The sequence below is a fragment of the Schistocerca gregaria genome, chromosome X (assembly GCF_023897955.1).
Source record: "Schistocerca gregaria isolate iqSchGreg1 chromosome X, iqSchGreg1.2, whole genome shotgun sequence".
NCBI lineage: Eukaryota > Metazoa > Arthropoda > Insecta > Orthoptera > Acrididae > Schistocerca > Schistocerca gregaria.
The window spans coordinates 626,622,446-626,650,081 of record NC_064931.1 but is presented as its reverse complement, the minus strand read 5'-3'; the positions used below and the strand labels follow the sequence as shown (position 1 = coordinate 626,650,081).

General features: G+C 36.8%; 1 protein-coding gene across 2 annotated transcripts in view; it reads right to left on the bottom strand.

The window, feature by feature from the left end:
- Positions 1-15,291: 15,291 nt before the first annotated feature.
- LOC126299088 (palmitoleoyl-protein carboxylesterase notum1) overlaps positions 15,292-27,636 on the bottom strand; it is a 347,427-nt gene continuing 335,082 nt past the window's right edge. For both annotated transcript variants that reach the window (XM_049990760.1, XM_049990761.1), the window contains one exon: positions 15,292-23,173. In XM_049990760.1, coding sequence (XP_049846717.1) covers positions 22,872-23,173 — 302 coding nt within the window. In that variant the 3' untranslated portion in view covers positions 15,292-22,871. The remainder of the gene's footprint in view (positions 23,174-27,636) is intronic.

The window sequence follows — 27,636 nt, the reverse complement described above, 5'->3', positions numbered from 1 at the left end:
TGACTCATACGTCTGTCTTTCCGCACTGTCTCATTAATTTTCTGAATGTTTTCTTCGGTTGTTGCAACCAAAGATCGACAGTCGATATTTATCATCTTCGATTTTTTCCGACCTTCATAAAAAAGGTGTTTTCCATTGTAAAACTAGCTCATGTCACACACCATTATTATCAAATTTATTCTTTAACTTTTGGCAACATTCTGTTTGTTATTTTTTAATTTTGCAAAGAATTTTGAGATTAATGTGCCGCTCCACTTTTGACTTTTAAGTTAACTATGGTTGTGGCTCAACTAAGCAACAATTTCCTTACAGCCAAGAGTCAGTAGCAAACTAAATTAGACAGAAAGATGAAATGACAGTTGGTAGCTTCAGAACCATCAAGGTCGACTACGTTGCAACACCAACCTCGTCAAATGTGGCTGCACTGGAATAGGTGCGCAGTCTCGATATATGATTGTCACACATCGTATAAGCAATTTCCAGTATGCTTCAATAATTTCAAATGGTGGTCCATTAGCATGTAGGCGGAATCGAGAGTCTCAGAATGGACTGTCTCACGGAAATGTGCTTGTCATGCCATGGTATTTCGGTATGTACAGGGAAAGATGCTACAGCAGTGATGCATGGTTGATTAATGTACTTCACAGTACGGCCACAGCACAGTATCTTGTCCACACTGCTGTAGCAGAACGTACACACACACCATCCATCCAAAAAGTTTCAAGATTGATTTTATTCCTGGCATATAAACGGCGTCAGTGCAGTAACTATGGTGGTCGCTTGAACTAACAACTGTAAACAACAGACGTGCATTCGACCAGGTAGTTGTGAGCAGTGGACATGCAATCCTAGTGTATCCACGTCATTGTCACAAATTGCAATGCAGCAACGTCTGTAAATCAAGTGTTCAAGACATTCTACAGAAAGTTTTGAAGAATAGAAAAGTGAGTGGAAAGTTTATCACACAAACTTTAGCTCCTGAACGACAACAATGATGTATAGAAAACTGCCGTGACATGATTAAATGCAAAATGCGGACAATTCTTTTGAAAAACCACTATGGGTAGCAAGGCTAGGTGTTGTCATTACGAAACTAGCAAAAAAGAGCAAATTGCAGAAATTTACATGAAGAGTAAATGCTTTGGCGAAATATCCGACATTCAAGCCATTGTGATGTGGGAGCTGAACAACATTCCAAAGAAAAACTTTTCTTACAGTTTCACATGATTCTGTGCATTGTACTCAAGTGGGCCGAGACTATGTAGTGCATCTGAAGTATGAAAACCACTATCTTAATGTTATTCTATTTCTTATTAACCCAGTCTCGAAACTTTTTGGGCTGACAGGATACTCCATAGGACTAAATCGACACTGGAGATCTATTTTCCAGATGTACACCTGTATGCATTGTTGTTTCGGCGTCATCTTCTCCCTGCTGTCATGGTGAAAAGCGTGCCATTGTATCGCCTACCATTATGCAGAAACATAAACAATTCAATTTGGAATGATCACATGAACGCCATCACTGATTTGGTGGTCGGCGAGATATAGTGTTTTTAGAGGAGTCTTACTTCGTAGTATCCTACAACGTTGGTATACGTGTGTTTGGCGCTACCTTGGTGGCCGCAGCATGGCAACCTGAACTGCTGAGTGGCAAAACAGAAAAACTCCGATTTGGTGGTATGGGTCACCATCTGATACAATGTGTCACCATAATTCTAACGGATTGAGGGTACCCTGGATAACAATTGCTACATCAGGGAATTTTTAGACCTTGAGGTGCTGTCTCCCCTTCACATGAAAAACTGGGTTTCTCCTAAGAGTCAGTTGGTGCATTATCTGTGGTATGTTGATGAATAGCATCAAGCTTATTTCTGTGAAAAGCTCATGCCTAATGCACTTTCAAAAACAGGCTAGTTATTTTCACTTGCCCAAAAATACTTTGCTACCAATGTCTGTGACACATGGTGCTAGTAGGGAATACTGTTTTTCACGTGACACTTAGCATCGACAGAATGTGGCAGTTTGTTTCTCGTTAGAAACAAAATATTTTTGAGCAGTGTGGTTTTTGGGCTTCTGGCATATATTTCAAGTGGATGTCACTAGTCAGTGTTATAGTCACTGAATCCAAGACTGGTGTGGTGAGAAAAATTAAAAATCCAAGATGGTGCTGACAGCAAATTTAAAAACGCAAGATGGTGAAAATCCAAAAATGAAAAGTGGTGGAACTAATGTAGTTGTGCAAATTGGAAATACAAGTTAGTCGCCGGAAGCACATTGCCGCTACAGTGCCATGTTCTAAAGTGGCCAAACCACTTTTATTATTTACGAAAATAGGTAAGGTTCACTTAAATTGCGTAAATTAGCGTAATATTCAGGAGTATCAGAAATGATCTTGATTTTTGCACCATGTTCAAAGCATTTACAAACATGTGTGAAATTTGATGGATAAAAATATCACTCTAGACTTTAAGATTGACTGCTCCCATGCTTTTCTGTGTACACTGTTTCAAAATACATGTGGCTTTAAACATAACATGCACTTGACATTTAATTTTTAGACCTAAGTAACGCATGGACTTGCTATAATGTTTGACTTACTTGCATATCAGAATTACGTGAATGAAGATGCATTTTTGAGAAATTTAGATGTAGGAAGATCACTGTTTACTTTGGTACAAATGTCAAACTATTCTCACTGACAAGTGCACTTTAAACCATAAGCTAGATCAGCAGAAGTGCCCAAGTGTGTTATGTTACAGAATAAATTTTTCTGTATTTTTATAAATTTAATGTATGTTTCAAAGGTCAAATTAAACTCATTGACTAACCTGTAAGTTATGTCACCCATAAATGGGCTATGTATATTTTTATTAGTAATACAGGTAATTTAGATGTGTAGGTATTTAATATGAGCATCCATTTTGCCAAGAAAAGTGTAGGCAATATTCAAACTTTCGTCATCGCCAGTCTACTCGATTTTTTTAATCTTATGGAATAATTAAATTATGACGGTAGTGCCATATGTGTTTTGTACTAACAGTCTAATTTATTTTGAGAAATAATTTTACTCTGGTGCAAAAGATCGTATATTTGGGTGCAAAGTTTGAATTTCTGAAAATTAGAATTTTCATCCCTGTGCGGAAGCTTCTACCATCATTGCCTTTGAACATGTTGTCTTTTATTTAAATATTTCGTATATAACAGACTATAAAGTTCATGAACCACCTATAGCATAACCTTACATCGAAATGGTAGTATCTTTGCGAATTTTGATGAATATTACAGACACTTTTGAGCCTTGGTACTGTTGTCCTGATCAGTAAGTGTTGCAGCGTTCCTCAATAGCATGTTTTTCTTCACACTCTCAGTTAGACCTAAACTATACTGACAACTGCCTGATTAGTATGCTACATGTGTCTTGTACAAGTATTGAATCTCGGAAAAACTAAATTACGAAGGTCAAATGAGGACCTGAACCATCATCCTCCCAAATGCAATTCCAGTGTGGTAACTTCTGTGCCACCTCGTTCGATGGCCAGTTTCTTTTGTGTACGTCACCTCATTTAGGCCTTAAAATTAAGAGTCAGTCACCTGCTTAGCATGTTATATTTTAGCAACATGTGTTTTGTAAAAAATTCGACACTGAAATAGCCCTGGGAAGGGGAGGGGGGCTCTTAATATAACAGTCCAGAAAGAAAAGAACTGTTATCCCTTAATATTCAAGCATCTAGCTGATCTCTGCAACTGTTCGCTCTCAAAGAGTGCATTACCAAAAAAATTGGAAACAGCCACTACCTCATGTTGCACGAGCAGGCTTCATTTCCATAGAATGGTCAAAACTCAGTTCTGTCACAGTAACTCAGTTTCGTCTATTTCTACACGGGTTGCAGAATGTGGTAGATATAGTTTCCTCTGACACCTACTCAGTTCTGACTTAACATTGGAACGATCACATGCCCAAAGCTTCAGGGATGGTAGTGCAGAGTCTAAGGGGGCAGTTGCAGGATGCATAGGGGCTACCTAAAACGATGCGGGAATTTTACTGTAGCAGATATGTTCGAGAGAGGTGACTCGTTTCAAGATATGAGAGTGCCAGAAATATGATTCAGTAGTGGCTGTAATCATTAAAAGACTTCTCCATAGGATCCAACGCAGGTATGTGCTTGAAGGGGGGGACTTGATTCCAAATCCCAGACGGTATTTCTAGTGGACAGTGTAGCACTAAAGATATGAAAAGCTAGTGTACATTTCTTACGACCTCAATCATCACACCATATGCTGTTTGTGATCCTTTTCAATCAACAATTGCCTATAGCCCAGTGGATATATCACTGACCATCTGACATTGCATCAAGACAGAATGCATTACAAATACTGGAGAAATATCTAGCTACAGAGGCGTGAGGGAGTTGCAAATACCGGTTTCATACCACTTTCCTTAGCCGAATCACTTTCAAAATTCGGTAATTTTATTACGAGGGTGCACTGTCAGGGACGTGTAACAGCACTGCTGGTGTGATAATATACACTCCAGCGATCACCATCTATATTTATTGGGGCAGTATTTGTCTGGAAAAACCACGCCATTGGTAGGTAATGCCATACATAGATTTATAAAACTGGTATAGCTTTTTACTTGGATACTTGTGTGCACTTGTAGAGCGAAGACCACTTTTGATGGTATTATTTTTTAACATATAGCAGTTTGTAAGATGATTTCTCCTCTCTTTCTAAGACATGGTGGTAGCACTCGCAAGAAAAACTTATGAGACATGTCCACCCATCGTTGATTTTCAGCCAGCATTATTTCGTATCGCCAGCAATCAGTTATTGACGAAGTATTACACTTAGTAGTGGGGAGCATGTGATAGCTCGCCTTGAGCATCAGGCTTATAAAGTATGTGTTTGTGTATCCGACATGTGCAAAGGAAGTGACTATGTCCACTTGTAAGGAAGGTATGGATTTGATGTCGAGTACTGTGACAGCAAAGGGAAGAATATGTCAAGTCTTAAGAATGGTACCGATATTTCTATTTCCAGAGCCACAGCCGTCAACAGGGTGTATTTCCGATAGTTCGCTCATTGTCGAATGACATTCAACTGAGACCTCAATGGTAACATTTAGTTATAAGTACAGGGTTAAAATATACATGAGGCCGGTTTTTTTCCTTGGAGATTCTGTCTATGCATGCTTGGCATGCAGCGATGGTGATCTGTGCGGGAATAATTCACGTTTCCTGCTAACCGTAGGAGCCGTCCGAATGGAGAGGTCTGTTGGAGTGTAGGAATGTAGCTGACTTAACAGTGATGTCCTCTAGACAGCTGAATAGAGAACTAATACTTATTATGTGTTGGATAGCTTTCGTGATCGCGTGGAAATTTGACAAGATTCAATATGGATGTGTGTTTGTGCTGGACCATTATTCCTTCCCATGTAAATTGTTTGATTGACTGCTTCTTCACATTTCGTGTCTATTTAGTAGAGACAACATCGATTCTGGTGTGTGCATTTAGCAGGTGGAAGACACGTTTGCTGGTTCTCTAGATATGAGAAACACCTTAGTTGACTTTGTAAATTATAGGGATGATTTGGAATCTGTTACGTCACCAACTTCGATGTTTGTGAGTGAAAATATCAGTTTCCTCAATTTTTCGTTTGTCGAGAGACAAAGGTCTTCGCAGATGAGACAAGTTTCTAATTACTCTATGGTTTACAGCACGCTCCATCTGGCTAAAGTTTCGAGTTTCTAGAGGTATAATTTCAAGTCTGTATCTTCAGAGTTATGTTGCACGAGCGATCGGTAGGGTACTGCCATGTGCTTAATATCAAGAAGTACTGCGAAAATGGTATGATATTCTAGCAGGCCGTGCGAAATTAGATATGTTCTTGTAATCCCAGAGTCTGGAGATGTGTGTAGAAAAGCGAGCAAGCAAGCAGGTCCCAACCAGAAACACTAACGCGTTTGTGCCGAGGGGGAAACAAGCCAGTCTTTGCACAACAGTTCTGAGAGTGACTTTGATCCACTGAGGGCGCTCTGGTCACGCATTGGGAGTGGATGACTGCCCGACCTCATGGGAAATGTGAGGAGTGTATATAGTGCTGTGTGTCTTTGCGGTATATGCACGAGTGTCTGGTGGCCGATATCTATGTGAATGATGTAAAAACAGCTGCACAATATAGCAATGCAAGTGTTCAACTGGACCTGCTATAGTGTACAAACAGGACAGGCAATATGGCTGCAACAGTATGTCCCCTGATTACAGTACACCAACCCGCATTGGTGATGTCTTTCCAAGCATTACGTCCGCAGGCGCGGTATTCATTATCACATAGTGCTGGACACCTGTCCTACATAAAACTTGTTTGACAGAATCTTGGCAGGATGCAGCACATTCCAGAGGCGCTAATTCGAAGAGTTTGTCAGATAGTTTCGTAGGACTGAGGAGAATCGAGACATATAGCCATTGTGAGTGTAGATACACCATAACTCTTTCGGTTGCTGTACAGACATAAATGATCATATAAAGTTGATCGTCGGTGAAGCAGATGGCAGACTGAGATTCATTGGAAGAATCCTAAGGAAATGCAATCCGACAACAAAGGAAGTAGGTTGCAGTACGCTTGTTCGCCCAATGCTTGAATACTGCTCAGCAGTGTGGGATCCGCACCAGGTAGGGTTGATAGAAGAGATAGAGAAGATCCAACGGAGAGCAGCACGCTTCGTTACAGGATCATTTAGTAATTGCGAAAGCGTTACGGAGATGATAGATAAACTCCAGTGGAAGACTCTGCAGGAGAGACGCTCAGTAGCTCGGTACGGGCTTTTGTTAAAGTTTCGAGAACATACCTTCACCGAAGAGTCAAGCAGTATATTGCTCCCTCCTACGTATATCTCGCGAAGAGACGATGAGATTAAAATCAGAGAGATTAGAGCCCACACAGAAGCATACCGACAATCCTTCTTTCCACGTACAATACGAGACTGGAATAGAAGGGAGAACCGATAGAGGTACTCAGGGTACCCTCCGCCACACACCGTCAGGTCGCTTGCGGAGTATGGATGTAGATGTAGATGTAGAAAGTTAACTGCACTGTTCATGTAAAATGTGTATATATTGCAGTGTAATGTTACAGTGGCTTATGTTGTGGCATGACCAGCGAAAATGAGTGTGTGTCCTATTGTGAGGGGCATATAGATTCAGCACATCAATAATTGCGAGGGTATAGATACTGGGATTCGTTCCAGAGCCACAGCCATCAAGAGGAGAGAGGTGACATTACCTGTACATCGATCAGTGTCAGACTGCAACAGCAATCGTAATAATTAATTGTAGTTACACTGGTAAATTGGTAAATATATTCCTGGGTCCCAGTATTCTTGTGAGTCTTGTATGTGCTTGATGATCTGTAGACAACTTTTGCAGGCTTATCTGCCAGTGCAATATGGCGATGTGTACAAAATAGTTTTTTGCCGCTGAAAGTCTCCTATGCAGAAAAAAAGACAGACAGTGCTCCTATACCAGCAGCAGCAGCAGTTTGATGGGTAAATTCAGTGATGGACGGTCTGTTCTGTTAGGATTGCCAGGAAGAATGCACCCTATGCTATTCTGGGAAGCATTGCAACATTTCTCTCGATGCTGGACCCACACCGCAGCTATGCGTCATCATGCCAGCAGCAGTGCCTAGGTGAACACATATTTCGACAGGTATTTCTTGGATGTCATGTACGAAAGAGATGCCGCTACCTCATCCTTGCGGGACCCGAACTGACACTTATGCGTGGTTTGGCGGCTGACTTCTGGAAGCGTGTGCAGTAGCATCCAGTCTGGTCTTGTGCACGTGACATTCCATTGATTTCACCAACCAGTAGGATGCTATGAATGAAAAAAGAACTACCCCATACATGTGCAGAATATCAAAATAATTAATTTGCATGAACTTTTAACATGAATGTGGTGTTAGCGGTACAATAGTTAAAGGAGGGGTGACCTGGAGCAGAACAGTAGGTTATGTGCAGAACACTAGGTTAATTTGAATAGTTTTTCTGTAAAATGTAGTACAATAGTTGATGGGCGTGGATGACAAGGAAGAATGCGCCGGAAATGGTGTTCCAAAGCATGTGAAATTCGAAAAGTGTACCAGCAAATGGTGGGAGGACATAACTAATTACTTAATTTGATATCAAAGGCAGTACAATAGTTTAAGGAAATGGGGGTGACATGGAAAACCCCTTAACAGAACAATAGGTTAGGACACCGAGAGTACAGTGCCAAACATTAGGTTATGTAACATGTTTGCTCCCTGTAATTACTTCTTACAAGACCTACATGTTTCCAAACAGCAGAGGATGATGAGCAAGAGAATTCCACCCCCCCACAAACTGATTTTTTTATAAATAAACAATATACCCTTGAATTTCCTGTTATGAGACCCTTCCTCTCCACCACCAGACCACCATCCTTGGATTATATCTCAGGAGGGATGACAGTGCCCTCTGGTAGCAGTACTGCGTACTAGGTTAGTTGGACTCCAGACCTCAGCATGAACACACTTGATGGTGGTACTACCTCTAATTGTTTAAATAAAAACGTAAAATAAAGACTTATGTCCAGCACAGGCTGAGTCCTATTCCAGCAAATTACTATGAAGAGGTGGCAGTTGGATGACTTAGGTTAGCAGAGGTAGCCAAAGAGTCCTTTTTCCCCCATTTTCTTAGGCTAGTAGAGGTAGCTGTGGTGTGTTGCATTGTCCTGATCGAATTTGAACTTACCGCCATTTTTTTGGGGGAGTGGAGGGGGAAGAAGAGGGGGTTTACCATTGGGTGCGAGGTTAATTAATTGATCAATTTAATTAAGTAGTCAATCAAACTGATAAGAGCGAGAGGAGCTGTTCCAATAACTCAGACCTGAAAGTGTACCTGTAGCAGCGAGGGGGGAGGGGCAAGAGAACAATAGGTTAAGTGCCTGTCAATCAAAACTAAGGATCCTTTTAGTAGAACTATGGGTTAAGTACCTGTCAATCAAAGGAGAAGAACAGGTTTGCCCCTGAGCACATACCTGCCCCTGATATATGCCACCTGCATTAACGAAATGCACTGACACTCTCCTAGCTCCACTACTGGCGCCATATACCATGCTGTGTGGCCTTTCAAAATGTTTTAACACCTTTTGTGCTTCTAACACAACTGGAGTCACAAGCATAATAATGAATAAATTACAGGAATCACTCTTCAAAAAACTATATATAGAAGCCACCACAAACAATTAACACACATAGAGAGCAATTCTCATGGCAACCCTGTGTTCATTGTTTCTTCTGTTACAACTGAGCCAGCCAAGGTGAGTGCGTGGTTGTTTTTTGCGGTCGCTTGTTTTTAATTGAAGAGCCCAAAATGTGGGACAAACAATAAAAAGTTTTAGTGATTATGGTAGTCAGAAAATGTTCATAAAATTGGGTTTCAGTAAAAGAAAGAGTGTTTCTAATGGTGCTGGTGGGATCAGTAGAGAGAATTTGTAAAACTATTGCCCATCAGGTTTTTTTATAGTTCAGGTTGACCTTCCGTTCCATTAGGCCGGGTAATCCACAGTTTACTGTATGTTTTGTTTCCAACACTGTGCATCGCCACTATTTTTTTTCCTTCTGTTCACAGTTAGCAGTATGGATGGTCAGTCTAGGTTAATTGGTGCTGCATACCAAAAGAAAGCTGAAGAAAAAAGAAAGAGGGATAGTAAACTTTTACAGAAAATACAGAAATTGGACTCATATTTTAGTGGTAAAAGTGAAAGTTAACTGCATGGCTCTGAACATTCAGGTGAAACTGCGGTTCAAAACAGTAATAATGAACAATGTGGCCCTGTAGGTGGAGTTGAAATTAGGGTTTTAAACGGTAAATAGGATGCAGAAGTTCTAACTTTCAGAGTTCCGAAAGGATTTCAATATTATACACCCTTTAAATCAGAGGATTCCCCTGTTTCCAGTAATGACCCATTTTATTGGGAAAAGAATGACCAATTGGTTAAAAATGGTATTGATCGAAACCATTTTTCTATGTTCACATGGCAATATGCTGAGAGATCTCAGTGATTTCGCAGTAAAAATTCTTTCAGAAGGTTTTGGTGAATGGGGAAATTGTTTACATGAATATTTTGTATATTCTCCTAGCCAAGGATCGTTGTCCTGAGCATAGTATAAATTATTTGGTGGTGCTATCAATTTGCAACAGCTGCTCTCAGTGAATGGATAGCTGAACATGAAAATACTATCTCTCACAGAGACTGATTGTTAAAAATTGAAAAGCAGAGAAAACGAGATGAATGGAATGACAGACAGCTGCTCACCTAGCATGAACATGAAGTTACATAAAGGAGGTATCTGCTAAAATGAGTTGTTTATGTAGTTACGAATCTTCCAGGGCTCTAGTGTTTTGTGGAGGCAAGGAGGTGTTTGGCTCTGTGAAAAATGGAAATTTCATGATTTGTCTGGAATTAACTGCGGAGTGTGATTCGTTTTTAGCTGTCCATACAGACAAGTTTGGTAACTCTTGGAAGACTTATTAAGATTTAATATGTCTTATGATCCAAAAAATATGTCATGAAGTTATTTCTTCTAAATATTTTTCGATCATACTAGATTCTACACCAGACATATTCCATAATAGCCAGTTCAGTATATTAATTAGAAACTTAAATGAAGATGGACTCTCAGCTCAGAGATTCTTATGTTACATAAGTGCAGGTCACAATGGAGACAAGGTTTATGAGACAGTTTCGAATGTTTTAGAACTACAAGGAGCGAAATTTGACAGCTGTAGATGTTAGTCATATGATAATGCAGCCAACATGTCTGGTGATTATTCAGGCTTGCAAGCAAAATTCAAGGATGGAAAGTCTCTAATTTTCTTCATTCCATGTTCAAATGCCTCTGCTCACTAAGGAACTTAACATCTGAGGTCATCAGTCCCATTCCATGTTCGGCTCACTCGCTGAGTCTAGTTCGTTCATGGGCTGCACAGCTTCAGTAGAGTTTTTTGAAGTTAATTCAAGGATAATACAACTTTTTTGCAGATTCTACGGGCAGGTGGAACACCATGGAAACATTTTTTGATCCTGCAAGTATTACAATGAAGTCACTGTCTATAACACAGTGGTGTGCATGTTAGGATGCTTGTAAGAGTCTGAATGCAGACTGGAAAACTGTTTTCTGCTTTAAGAACAATTTCAGAAAATGAGAGTGGTAGAGTTAGATGTGAAGCTGAAGGTTTTCTTAGGAAATTAAGTAGTATTTATGAGATCAGTGTGGGGTTGTATTCTGCAGCAGTTTGCAAAGCACTGAAAAAGTTGCAAGCTGAGGATGTAAACATTTCTACTTCTTAATGTCTACAGAGAATATAACTTAAGATTTTTATTTCTCTAGAACGTCACCAAACAAGAAGTGGTTCAAATTTATGTATGTGTCTACTACGGTGAGTACCAGACTGCCGGGATAGTACGGCGCAGCTGCCTAAATACTTGACTGTAGAAAACATGATTGGTCATGGACTTCATGTAGTATGGAAAGTGGTGCACTCTCATGGCAAGGCTTTCAGCGCAGGTGCACATTGGATCACAGAGACTCCTAGTGGGTATCCAGGTCCATATCCTCTGGCACACATTCAACTTTCGCGCCTTCTGACATCAGAGTCTGGACCCAGAAAGTCATTGTCAGGTTTCCAGAGATGTGTGGCACAGTCACAGATTTTCCATAAATTATGGACTGGTTGTTTAAGGGTGCAGAGTTCGCACCCAACAGTGCCCCAGATGTGTTCCATTGGATTCCGATCAGATAAATTTGGTGGTCAAAACATCAAAATGAGTTCACAACCATTTGACTTAAATTACTGTAGCATGATTCTGGCCTTAAGAGATGGACAAATATCCTGCTGGAAAATGGCTTCATCATTGGGGATGACATCCAGCATGAATGTATACTGGTGGTCTACAATGATGTTCATGTTGTCCACACCTTCAATTACTACCAGAGACTCAGATCCCCTATAGCACAATACTGCCCCTACTGGCCTATGGTTGTGGCATGATGCATGTTTTGAACAGCCATTTGCCTGGGTGATGGTAAATCTAGACACAACCATTGAGTTACAGTAACAAAAAATGTGGTTTATCTGATCAGCTGACATGTTTCCATTGATCCACGTTCCAACCCAATGATCCCTTGTTCACTGCAATAATAACTGATGATGATATTGGGTCAGAGTGATAACATATAGGGATCACATGCTGCAGATCCTCATAGTCAACAATGCGTGCTGAACGGTGTGCTCCAAAACCCATGTGCCTGCAGGAAAATTATATTCTGTCATTAAATCTTCCACTTTGCAAAGTGGGCATGCATCTGACCTCCATGTTCTATGATGAAGTATGAATGTCCAACATCTTGTTGCCTGCACAATTTCACTATCATTCATTCACTCTTCATAGATGTTCACGACAGTTGCCTGCGACAGGTGACCAGCTTCCCCATTTCAAAAATGTTAATTTGCAGGTGTCAGGTGATAACAATCTGCCCTTTGTCAGAGTCACATATGTCAGTGTATTTCACCATTTTTGGCCTGTATCATCACTGGAATAGCTTATCATTTGTCTCTGCTCAAATCACATATTTTCCTTATCACATCATGTGCCTGTAATGCTGCCAGGTGGCATTTAGTCTCATGGTGAGCAGTGGTCACAGTGCATTGGCTCACCAGTGTAGTTGCAGCTAGGAAATATGTGCGAAGAACTTGTGTTAATACACAGAAACTTCCCACTCAAAAAAATGATATTCATGTGGACTCAATGAGAGAATATGTAAACTGTGACCATCTTATTTCAGGTGAACAATGTTCCAAGTTACACTGTTCAGTCATCACTACTATTTCAGTGTAATCATTAAAATAAATGTCTATTGAATGTACTTTAAATATCTGCAGTGTTGATTACGTTATTGGTAAATTTCTAACATCAGTTATTGTGTAATTAATTGAGTCTAAAAATGAACATTAAATGAGACTTTTTGACCAATATCACAACTTACAGTTCCAACTACTTAAAATGAATAAAATTACATCAAAAAGTTACATTAAACAGGAAAAGTCAAATTGGAACACATGCAGATAAAATAGTAAATTTAGGACATCACATACAATGATGCATTAAATCTTGTATAGATGCTGGCTCATCCAATTTCCCAGTGACTCTGTGACATTTTGGAAGCCATGTTTTCTCCTCCTATCTTGTGTCCAGAAGATGGAAGGAGACAATACATCTTCCAGAAAGGCTAGGAGATGGAAGGAGAGTATATTCTTTCCAAAATCTTGCAGACTCACTGCAGACTGACATAGCAAGAAACCTCAGAAAATTTTATTGTGTTGGCATTCTGCAGAAATGTACATTTGTGGGTATATAATGTTATATATCAGGTAAAGACAAATATTTAAGTAAAGCACACTACTACTGCTAATCAAAAAAGTGGTATGGGAAATCCACATTACGCAGTCTACGCGTTGAAAGTATAGCACAATTTAGATTCATGCGTTGATAATGAACTGTGGAAAGTATAAATGTAAAACTAGTCATCTAAATATGAAGTAAGAGTTATCTGATACGAGAAACTACTGCCAAAATTTGTAGAATATGTGTATGTAGGTCATAAATAAGACTCATGAATTTCTGGAATAAGATACTGCAATTGTCAGGGAAGAAAAAATGAAGTTGTAAAAAGTCAATGTAAAGAAATTTTATTAGTACTTTATGTTCTGTACTTTGTCCACATATAAATTAAATTTTATTTGTACCATATTACAGTTTCATACATTCTATTCAAATTTGTACAAAAATAACACTAAAAGTTCTATAGTTAATTATCTCTCTTAGAATGTATTGTACAGTGGTTGGCAGTCTATCGTGGTCATAGTGCTGGTTGCATAATAATTACAAAAGACATCCAGTAACTACATATGTATAACTTTCAGTGCAAAATACATACGAAGGAAACTCATAATGACAAGAGGAGATCAGGTATTATTTATAAAATCTCAATGGTGATTCAGACTTAGAATTTTAACTAATAGTAAATGCTTTTTCGGTAAACGTTGGAAAATAATAACAGTATGCTAGCTCTTTGGTGTTCACAAGATTTGTGTAAATTAATACTTCATATTACAGGAGTGGTAGCTTTTAAGAATGACAGCCATATTTTATGTTTAGTCCTAGCAATATTTTATCTTTTACACATATAGCCTCTCAAACAACTGTGATAGAATTATGAACTGCCAATAACTCCTCAGCATATGAAATGTATAAACAGTGCACTGGGACATAGTGTACCAAAAGTACTCTTAATTAATTAATACTTGAAACAGGTTAAATGTTTCAGGCAAACAAACAAATTTGCTTTTCTGGTAACAATACAATAAATAGAAATTATAAGAAAACTATAGCATGCAGCTCTCTTGTCAAGATTAATTAAAGTTTTGTTCAAAATGACTTAAAAAGTCTGTCATATGTGTTTTATAAAATTGACATTTCAGAAGAATAGGTAGTTCAAAATTTTTACATGCATGTTATCTGTGTATGTTTACAATGATATCAAAAATCAACATTCAGAATTAAACTTCAATCAAATAATATGTAAAAACTTCCACATACTAAGCAGCAACAAACTAGAACGTGAAAAAAGATGACATTGATGGTAGCTTTCAGAATCAAGAGTTCCTTCATCAGGAAAAAGAGAGGAAATGATTACAAGTAATTTATTGATAGCAGCAGCAAAATACAAATAAAAATAAAAATCAATGTTTGAGCAGTGACTAAGTATAGCTGCTGTGCCATATCATGTTGAATATCTCACTGCAGTGTGATATAACTGTGAAGACTGCATGGTCTCACACAGCAATGTGAATGAACTTTTGAGGACAACAAGGGGTGGCACTGCAGCTATACTCAGTTGATAATGAAAACATTGATTACTCTTTGTGTCTTGTGGTCACCATGAGTAGATGTCACTGCGCTACCACACTAGACTAATTTGTGGTGTGTTCTATATGTTGTGCATATGAAATTATAATTTAAACAATATTTTCTTTATAATGAGATTTCAAAAACCTCACTGATTCTACTTATCATCACATGAAATACTGCATGAGCAGTTTTTCTTTGGCATGATTTGTCATATACCATGAGAACAAAATCAAGTGAGTAATCTTCAGGAACACATGAGGGATTTGCTGGGGGGGGGGGGGGGGGGGGGGGGAGGTAGGGTGACATAGGAACACCGTACAGTAACTGTTGCATGTATAGGTTCTCAGAAATCTATAAATGCTAGTGCTAAAGCAAAAGAAATTAAAACCTATGTTCTCTTGAAGAATGTAACAAATAATTTTGTAACCAGATTTCCACATACTGCTGAAAATGTTTGTGAAGCTCAGACATGAAACACGTTCCTAGTATGACTGATTGGAGACTGATATGTAAAGGGTATTTATAAAGTCCTAGTACAAATTACTTGATATTATTAAATAGCAGTCTGAATACCAGAGATGACCACATGTTCAGAGGCCCACCATTCCTATGCTACAGGAAAAGTAAAGCAAAAGCAATATTATATACACCGAAAAACATGGAGAAAGAGTGATAGTAATTTACAGTAAACTTCAGAATTACTACATACAGGGTGACTCACAAGATTTGCAAATATTTTAATACATTATTCTACCCTCTGCCAGGCACTTAAATGTGATTTGCAGAGTATCCATGTAGATGTATATGTACAAGTAAAACTAAAGAAAAAAACCCATATAAACATAGGTCCACAAATGTTTGGTTAAGGAGTTATGTCTAATAAAAGATCCTGCCTGAAATTTAACAACTTCACTAATATGAAGCCATTGCAACACTGTACAGGGTTAAAGTAAAGCACAATTTCCATTTATTTGGTTGTTATCGTCTGGTGAATCTAATAAAGCATGTCCCAGAGATGTATCTGCAGTAGATTTCCAGAACACCCAGAGAAGCAAAGATTATTATACAATTAAATTTGTTTACTTTCCATTAAGAATGTAGAAACATTTATGTCATTGTTGGCAGCTGTTAGTGAGTTGTTTCAGTCGTTTCCTACCTTGAAGTGAGGTAGCTTTCTGCATTGTTCAGTGAAAGAACATAATAACAACATTGTAACTGTTGCAGTTTGTAGATTATTTATGAAATAGGGAAGCCTTTCAAATTTACAACAGAGGAACACATTGATATGGTGTTTATTTATGGAAAATGAGATGGTAATGCTAAGGCTGCAGTTAACGAATATCCTGTAAACTATCCAACTCAGAGGATTCTGAATGCACGAACCATTTGTGGAGTATTCAGAAAGTTACAGGAGACAGCATTCATAATCAGTACGGGCACTCAATACGTGAAGACGATGATGAAGATTTAACGATTCTGTTCAACATAGCCTGGGTCCCAATACATGAAATATCTTTCAATGATTAGGCATTTCACAATCTAAGGTATGGCATACACTGAAACACAATAATCCTTATCATAAACAAAAAGTGCATTGTTTGCATCTGGGAGATCCTGTCCTTCACTTGAAGTTGTGAAACTGGTTAAATACTAATCAGCAGTTATACAAATACATTTTATTTACTGATGAGGCACAATTTATGAGAGATGGTATACACAATTACAGTTTACACAACACGGTATAAACTATTTACATAATGAGCACAAATGGTCTGAAGCAAACCCACATGCAACAGTGCACTGCAATTTCCAGCAATAATTTAGCATAAATGTGTGGTGTGGTGTAATCAACACACACTTTACTCGACCATTCATTTTCCCAGGGTGCCTAACTGGCTAGATATACTTACAATTCCTTCGAGAAGAAATGTCTCAATTGCTCAAAGATATTCCACTTCCTATGCGACTGCAAATGTATTTTCAACATGATTTCACACCTCCATATTTCACCAACGCTGTTACTACACATTTAAATGAACATTTTCTCCAATAATGGATTGGTCATGGTGCCACATGTCTGTGGCCGCCCAGATCTCCCGATTTAACACCAATGGATTTTTGTGTATGGGGTTGGATGAAAGACATAGTTTATGAGCGAAAAGTCAGTACATGTGAGGCATTACTCACATTGTGAATGCAATAGATGAAATTAAGTGCAACCCTGAGGAACTGAAATGAAAAACAAATTCTTTTCACACACGTGCGACTAAATGCCTTGAACTTGGTGAAGATATTTTTGAACATTTATTGTGAACGTATTGTGAAACTGTATGTACGCTGTACAACTTCCTTAACACTAAGCTTTGTATTTTTGCGGTTTAACATGAATTCACGTGTGCTATGGTATTAATAAAAGCAGATTATCTGACACATTCATACAGTTTCAGTTAACCTTATTACCTTCATTTTTCCAAAATTAAATTCTCTACAAATTCTGTTGAAAACTTTGTGCAATTGTCTGGAATTTAAAAAACAAATTGGGCCAAATGGTTAATAAATTAAAAATGTTACAAAATTACTTCTTTGCTTCTCTGGATGGTCTGGAAAACTACTGCAGATACACATCTGGGACATGTTTTATTAGATTCACCACACCAATAACAACAAAATAAACGGAAATCATGCTTTACTTTAACCTCGTGCAGTTTTGTGATGGTTATATATTAGTGAATTTGCTGAAAGGCAAAATCTTTTATTAGCTGCAACTCCATAACTAGACATTTGCGGACCTATGCTTACATGAAATTTTTTCTTTAGTTTTACTTGTAGAATAACATGTTAAAATATTTGCATATCTTCATGAATCATCCTGTGTATAGCCAAAAAATAATATGGTAACAACAGTCATTGCCAATCACTACTGTAGCAGAACAAGATAGAGGTTGTCAGTGGAAAAAGGTAGGGCAGCTAGTTAATAATCCACTTGGATGCCAAACATTGTGTGTATCTTAGCACTGAGCATTATTACTGCACCGGACAGTTGGTAACAAATGTAGTGGTTTCCAGAGTCGCACAATTACTATTGCTATGTAACTCAGGTGACATTAGGTCGTGAGATACAATGTTTTACATATGTGACCTTGTGGCATGGTAGCAGTTCATCTTCAGACATGGATTTTTTCCGCATTGTTACTCAGATTGTGCTCTCTCACTTTCGTAGAAGTATACAACAGGAATTCAGCAACAAATTGTACGTACGAGATAACATTAGCTAATGCCTACTTGCACAGTCATATGGACATTTCTTGTCCAAGATGATTTTTTTATACATGTCTTCATGAAAAGTTTGACTGTATTAAAAGTAACATTTCTTATCTCTCTTGTAGCAGGAGCCAGCTGTGCGGGTGATATGAGCAACAGATTACATTCCTGTCATCAAATATTCATCTGTGCTCCACATGTGTATTCAATTGGTGATGTAAAATGTATAAGGGTGCACAGACAATACGAATATCATGAGACAAGCTCAATTTTGGATGATTCTGTTGAAAACTTATTCATTCTGAATCAAAAGTTTTACCTACTGGCAAAAGAGTGATGACTGTGGTTGAGAAATAAGCATCTAGCCACAGTTAAATTTTGAGGATTCTGAGTTATAGATTTAACATCTTCCCTTCCCATGTGATGCAGTATTTAACTAAAGAAATAAATTAACATGTAATATATTTTCATCCAAAAGATACGTGTCTTTTAGTATTCAATGTATGAAAGTAAGAGAACACTCACTGAGGAGTCAGTTAAGTGCATCAAAACTTTCCTTATACATTTCATAAAGAAAAAACGTAAAAAAAAATAATACTAATTACCATATATTATGAAGAAAAAATCATTTGTTTACATGAGAGATAATGTTTCAGTAGCAGAAGTATAATAAAAGCTGTTAACATATAGGTTAACTCTGTGAAGAAAGACGTGTGACTAAAGTAAGTTAATTTTCCCATCAGTATTTTCTTATTAAAATGAAGTTACAAGAAACTGGATGAATTCAAACCTTGAGTTAATCCTTCCAATGTAAAAGTTGTGTGAAGATACAACACACATTCAAATTACAATTTCATTCATTTATATATTGATACAGATGTTTCTTTCTTTTTGTTAAAACATTCCTTCATATTATGAATCAAAACACACATGATACTGGTGTAATAGTCTACAGTAATATTACTTATTTCACAAACCAGTTTTTGGTTGTTATATCATCGTTAAGTACCAGATGATGGCATAACAGCCAAAAGCAGATTTGTGAAATAAATATTCCAGAATATAACATCAGTGCTGTGTGTGTGTTTTCATTCATAATGTATGAAATATTTTACCAATAAGTGACAGAACAGTCAATCAGTGAAACATTCTTCTGTCATTTTGTCTTAAAATAATTTCATTTTTAAGGATGTGAGACACACCTACCATGCTTGGTATACTAGAACAATTCTATATAGATCATATGAAATAGCTTCCTCACCTCTCACCAGCTGTTCATTCAAAGTTTATTGAAGAAAAAAGTGATCCAAGCAATTGGAAAAAAAAAGGATTAGGTCATTTTCATCCTTAGAAAGGGTAACTGCACTGATGTAAATAACTATAAATCTATATTTATGACCTCAGCCAGTTGTAGAAACAAGGAACACATTTTAGGTTTGCCTGTTCCCCAGTTTTTGGAGACCAAAATTCTCTGTTGCAGGAATCAATGTGGATTCTATGAACAGTAATTTTTTTAGTCTTACATAGATTTATTAAAAACATTCATTTCTTTATTTATTCATAACATTCAGAAACAGTTGTGAATAATAGTGAAAACTCCATGAGGCTGTGCATGACTGAAATTATGGCATGTAAAGGAGTAGGAATACCAGAAAATTGTAAGAAAATGTGAGAAGATCTGCACATTATCAGTTCTTGGTCCAGGGGCTGGCAGTTGATCTTCAAAAGAGACAAATGTTATGGCACATACTTTTCATAAACAACTGGACATTTGATGATAAATAATTAAAAACACCGACAACCATAATAAAATATCTAAGAGTATGGTATTACAGTAATTTAAAGCAGAATGATCAAATAAAAAAAAATGTTTTTGGAATGACAGATGTCTGAAGACTCAGTGTACGACTCCTAAAGTAACGTATAAAAGCCATACTACATGATAACAGAGGATATTCAGAAGATCTAAAGGAGTTGAGTGCAATTTGTTACATTTTTAATGCATGTGAGAGAGTCATAGGGATGCTTATTCAATTCCAATGCAGACACTACAAGCGAGGTATTATATGCACCATTTATACTGTGGAAGCTCCAAGAAGAGTCAAGAGCCATATTAATTCCTTCCATAAATGTATCACAAAATGACCATCATGGCAAAATGAAAGAAATTTGAACATATGAAGATGCTTATTGACGATCATAATTCTAATACACTATTCAAAAAATGGAACAGAAAAGTTAAGAAATAATATTGTATGCTGAACACCCACCATTACACAAGTTAAGATTGTCTGTGGATCTGTGGCGTATTAAACTAGAAGCAGATATTGAATTCATTTTTACAAACTAGTGTAGATGTTTTAGGCCTGAATGAGGTAACAACTGACTAGTGTCCACAAATATGCTACAATGAAATACCAAATCCTTTAAAATAAAATACATCACGAAGTGTAAACAGACTTTCACCATAACACTATGCAAGAACTGTAATAACCAAAGTTACAAGTTGAATCTTCACTTAATAACTATTGGTAAATTTCCACTTACAATAGTAAACTACAACATATAAGGAAAATAAGAAGTCATGGGTAGATATAAAATCAGAGTGTAAATAGCAGTCACTGTATGAGGGATATACTGACAAACATCACATACACCCTAATTTCTAGCACAAGGTAACATCAATACTAACATACAGATCAAACAATATATGGATGCCTTATGGAATTTCAATCTGTTATTTTGGTGCTGTTTTGATATGTCATTCTGGAAGTGATAGTTATCTAGAGCATAGTGCAACACATAACACTAGTTAAGAGCTCTTGGTATGGTATACTTTGTCTACTGCTATGGTTAAAAATTCTTATGTACTCCAGCAATAACTGTAATCTTTCTTTTTTATTTGTACTTTAGTTAAGAGCTCTTGGTATGGTATACTTTGTCTGCTGCTATGGTTAAAAATTCTTATGTACTCCAGGAATAACTGTAATCTTTCTTTTTTATTTGTACACTAGTTAAGAGCTCTTGGTATGGTATACTTTGTCTGCTGCTATGGTTAAAAATTCTTATGTATTCCAGCAATAACTGTAATCTTTATTTTTTATTTGTACACTGGTATGTTTGCAGACAAAAATCAAGTGTTACCTGATGATAGCCTCATAAGGTAAAAACAGATCTGTAAGAAATAAATACTAATGGGACAACCACAGTTTGTCTGAATTTCATTGTCAAGTGAACTTTACATCTTGTTCAGGACAAGAACAAGGCAGATTATCACCTTTTTAAGAAATTATTCTCTCTGCGATGAAAAATGTTAGAGTTTTTACAATGACCACAGCAAGAATATTAGAGATGAAAAAAGAATTTTTGATTTATCTGAAGAATAAAGTTTTGGTATCTATCCACATAATACTTTCTTTTATACAGTTGTTTGAATGATCATGATGCTTTGCTGGTGGTATGTATCTCATGCTTTCTTTTCATTCTTCATGTTTCCTTCTATTTAAGGCATTTTTGTCATTTTTCATGTTATCAAATCTTCTGAAGTTAAACAAAAATGGTGTAACACTTTCTTTGATAAATGAAATGCATTTTTGTTTAAAGTTAAAACTAAGTGCTATATTAGTAACTGATGTACGCAAACTACTGAAAATATTTGCATTTCTTTTCTATGTGACATTATTTTGATCCATCATTTATTTACAATTGTTGCTAAAGCTTAACAAGTGAAAAATCATTACAAACTGACTAGAGGATCAACACAAATAATAGCATTACTACATTAAGTAATTTTGCCGTTGCTCAAGTTTTAAAGCTGATGTAACAATCTATATTATTCTTTAAATGTGGTTCGATTAAAGCAGTTAAACATTACAGTTTTAATTGTTACAGATTCAGTACTCTACCAAAGAAAATCACATGATAACATGAGACACAGCATCACAACATAATATGGTCCTAAGTTGCGTATCATGACTTAACCAACAGTAGCAACTCCATAAACTTCAAAAACACATACATCTCAAGGTTTGAACCATTTACTGAATAAAGTGTTTTAAAATTACTTACTTTTGTAGTTTTAATTTCTCATAACTATATTAACAATGAAATTATCAACTGTATCATAAAAATTATTCCCTTTGTATCTAACATGTACCAATAACTTCAGATACTGCTTTTGATTCAAATTTAAACACTTGCAGTGATCTTCTTCATTAATAAGTGACAATACTATAATTAATATATCAGTGGTAAACTGTAAGTATTTTCTTCACTTTCACTTTCCCTATTGCAGAATTGACTGTAAGAGTTTGTGTACATTTATTGATATAAACATGATTTTTTCAAGTCTTTTGTGTTCCTTTTACTTTACCAAATAAAAGATAGGAAGTTTTGGTGATGACTAACTAAATAATAATATAGCAAGGAACTGCTCTGAAGATTTCTGACACACAGTATTTTGTAAGTTGAGTTGTAATGCAATGCAACTCATGTTGATCATTTTAGTTTTCTCTTTATTCCTGTTTTATGGATGGAGAAAACTAATTCCATTTCTAATATAGTTAATATAGTACAGTATGTCCAACATTATTTACATTATACTTGTACATGTTTCAGTTAGCTTGTTGTGTAAGTAACTGAAGCAATTCCTCATGATCCATATTGTTAAGTGTATGAATGTCAATATCAAGTGCATTTGCAACATTCACCATGTCAAGGCCAAATGATTTTAACAATTCAATGAAGTCCATTTCTTCTCCTGTATAGGGGTTCTGCAGTTTTGGACATGAATGATTGCATTGTGGCCACGAACACCTTTCTATTATATGATAATGACATGAGTCATTAGAATCTCTGGAGTTCTGATGTGTGTGTGATGCATATCTTGGTGAACGCATGCAGTTGTGCTGCCTTCCTGTGGAAAAATGAGAAATAAATTATGTAATTAGAAGATTCAATGCACCAAATTAAAAATGAAGGTTATGGTATTGTATTTGAAACTGAATGTGTGTTCCTATCACCAATATCTGAAAAAAAAATAGAGCAGGACCAATTGCATATCAATAGCAAAATAGAGTTTATGAATGTGAAATATACCTATCTGAGATAAAAAGAAGATGATCATTTGGCTCATTTTAGCTCCTATAAATAATTTACAACCACATGTTATTTCAACCCATAATCAATAATAAAGTGTGACATTTCATTCAAAACAACTGAGTAAACACAAAGCGACATGTTAGGAATTTATTTTCTCATATATTGTGAACAATCTTGAGAAAAATTTGTGGAAAACATTTTGACAGCTATGAAACTTTCAAAACTCATCATCGTTAGGTTAATACATTTACAAGCAAGTAGCTAAACAGAGAAACCAATACTTGTTAAAGACCAATATACTCAACTAAACTGCCAGAACAACTGTAAAATGTATTTTTCACATGTAGCAAATGTGATGCAGTGATGAAGATCCTGGATTCCTATTTTGTAGGAAGGTAGATTTCAATTTTCCTTGGGTGATCCTAATTTACATCTTCTTTCTTTTCACAAATTATTTGGAAGAAATGTGGGGAAAATTGCTTTGCATTCTAGACTCACACTGCTTAACATTAATACAGTTTCATTAACATTGGCAGATTGTTGAATTCTATTACTTTTAACACACCTCTCTCTCTCTCTCTCTCTCTCTCTCTCTCTCTCTCTCTCTCTCTCTCAGTCTGTATATGGAAGAGTTCAGGTGAGTTTACACTGAAAGTTGTTCCTGGATCCATATTCTGTGCACCAGACTCATCTGCAGAAATAACTGTAAATTTTAGAGAATGTCTCAGTTCATTAACAAATATTTCCCCACTCAACTGTATCATTAGAAAAAGTTTTAGCCACTCCACAATCAATTATAAAAATCAAAATGTTGTAAGTAGTGGATGAAATAAAGCTCCTTCCGAAACAGTTCTAAAAGCTTTCTCAGCAAAACTGCCTAGGACAGATAATTCTGATCCATGATAGAAAATGTTAGGTTTGCTGAAGCAAACACAGGTAATCCCTTGGAGAATGTTTACACTGAAATTCAGATCTTGGACCATGATACATTTGTAGCAAGGCTTGAAGGGCTACAAGGAATCAAGAAGAAAGATCCTCATAAGAAGTAAATTTGATAAGGACAGTGTCAGTTTATTTCTCTGGTAGAGCTCGAATAGTTTAGCCTGGCAAGATATATCACATGATCAAAAGTATCTGGACACCTATTAGTGGAAGTTGATAATGACTCTGTGCTCCCTTTGCCTTTATGATGGCTTGAAATCTGCTGAGGAAACTTTCAATGAGGCATCCAAACGTCTATGGAGGAGTGGCAGTCTTTTCTTCCATACAAGCTGAAACTAGAGACGGTAGTGATGTTGGACATTGGGGTCTGTAGTGTAGTTAACATTCTGACTCATCTCAAAGTGTTCTGTTGTGTTCAGGTTCAGGTTATGGGCAGCCCAGTTCATTTCAGAAGTATTATTGTCCACAAACCCTGACTGACAGATGCTGCTTTATGACAAGTAGCATTGTGATGCTGATACAAAAATCGTCACCACCGAACTGTTCTTCTACTGTCCACAGTACACCTGGCTTTCTTAAGTGCAATAAGGAAACTACACCATAACATTGAAAAACATTCCCATACCATAATACCATCTCCTCTGCACTTAACTGTTGGCAATGCACATGGTGGTAGGTAAAGTTCTTCATGCATTTGCCAAACCCAAACCCTTCCATCACACTGCCACAAGACACAGTGTGATTCATCTTTCCAAACCACTCATTTCCAGTCATCCATGGTTCAATGTCATTGCTCTTTACACCACTTCAAGCATAATTAAGAACTGACTACAGAAATGTGTTGCTTACAAGGAGCAGTTCGACCATTGCATTCCATTCTTTCTAACTACCTGTGCACAGTTATTCTGTTAGTTGGTTTGTTTGTAGCACATTGGAACTCCTTATTTGGCAGATTAAAGTTGAACCATTCTACTTGTTCTTGTAGAACTCCTGACACCAATATAAATTTTTCCTTTATTTGATCCCATTTTGTAGAAAACAAATATATGATAGTTACACAAAAAAACTACGCAATTTTTGAAGTGGAAATTCATAAGTCTTTATTATTCACAATGTAATTTCTCTATTAATGACAACAACTTCTCAATTTACCTGGAAATAATTCTTGTAAAGAAATATTCATAATTTACATTTTGTAAGGAAGAATTGGAGTTGAAATTTTTAATGAGCAACTAGCTATTTATTTATAAATTGGTAGAGCCATCATTCTCACTTCTCCATAATAATTTTAATTTTTCCAAACTTCTTCCTGTTTCAAAGTCACTTATGTTCTCATGTTCGAGAATGTTTGAATTTAAAAAAAGTGGTTATAAAGTCCGAATTTTCCCACTTCCATTAGAAGAACTTGTTACCTCTCTAATTATTTGATTTGGGAAATTTAAGTGTTTAGCAAGTTTTGGGGAACTTTGTAATCTGCACAGAAGTAAAAATTATTTATAAGAAATAATACCTATAAATTTGCCCATCTTCTGGTAATACAGATTGCATTTAAGAAAAATCCTCTTTTGCTTATTATAATTTTGTGTCCTATGATTTTGCTCCTTTACATGTTATTAATTAAAATATAGTAACAGAGTTTTATTTTCATTTGTACGCATATCTGTAAGTAGTCATGCAAGACAAGACTTGAGCCAGTCACTACCTAGCTAAATTGTAAAAAACTCTGTGTTGCTAGCCAGAACCAGTCAGTCAGTCCAATGTTGGTTATCAAAATGCAAATTTCCTACTGAATTAGGCACAAGTTCGCATCTATATGTAATCACAATCTATATGTAATTACATAATAAACACCTTAGTGCCACTATTGTCCATAAAAAAAGAACCGTTTATTATGTGTAGTTAATGATACAAATTGAACAAGTACTTAGTGCAGTATGTAAACGAAACAAATTTCATGTTGTTTGATAGAAAGAAATTGACTGTGAAAGAGTACTGGAAAAATGTTGCCACTCTGTGAAAACATTTGTAATGTAGATGCTGACCTGTGACATTATCGCAGAAGAAGCAGAGTAGCACTGTCACAGTTGTGTAGCGGCTATGATACTAGACTCTTGCATTGAGGATCATGAGTTCAAAACTCACCTAAACTGTAAAATTTTAATTTCTATATTCAAGTCGAGGACATTCTAGAAGTATCCACAAATATCAAGAATCATTGATATTTGTGAATTCTTCTAGAATGTCCTCGACTTGAATATAGAAATTAAAATTTTACAGTTTAGGTGAGTTTTGAACTCATGATCCTCAATGCAATAGTCTAGTATCATAGCCGCTACACCACTGTGACAGTGCTACTCTGCTTCTATTGGAACTTATGATAGTGCACGTTATTGACGACACGGGCTCCCATCAGGCCATGACAGAGCTGCCATTTACGTGATGAGAAACCCGAGTTCAAGCCATATTCAACAAATCACAATCTATTGGAGACAGAAGAAGAAGAGGATGTAACAATGACAGAAACTCTTTGCCACCACATGAGACATCCTTCCAGGTTCTCTGTTACGATGGTCGAGATTCAAACAAGTGGCTAAAGGTATATGAGTGTATAGCCAAATTTAACAAATGGGATGACACAGTGTGTTTGGCTAACTTGTTTTTCTACATGGAGGGCACTGCCAAACAATGGTATGAGAACAACAAGGAGAAGTTCACAAGCTGAGAAGTATTCCAGGTGGAACTGCGCAAGTATTTCGGCAACACAACGACAGAAGTGCAAGGCTGCAGATAAATTAAAGTGCAGGACACAGTGTCCAGGAGAAACTACAGTATCCTATATTCAAGATGTCTTGTAGGAGTGTAAAATAGTGGATCTCATGAAGGGTGTTGCTGAGGACATGTATCAAGCCCTACTCCTGAAGGAGGTTTCAACAGAAGATGACTTCATAAAATGGTGCCATTGTATCGAGACAATGCATCAAAAAAGAATTACATGCAAGAAGTTTGAACGGCTTCCAAATGTTGTATCAAAGTCTGTGATGGAGGAAGGAACTGATTTCACAAGTGTTCTTCATCAGACAGTGAGAGAGGAAGTTCAGAAGGTATTTGGATTTCATGGCGAGCAAGAAACTGAGACTCTTCAAGAGGTCATAAGGGAGGAAGTGGAACAGACATTGAACCCAATTTCTCGTCCTTCATTTCCCTTTAAAATGGTGAAAAGGTCAAGACCAAGGTGGAGTTACATTCCTACAATGCCACATGAGAACCTGTTTGGGCACCAAGGAAGACTGATGTCTGGAGGACCCAGGATAACCAACCAGTATGTTTCCAGGGCAC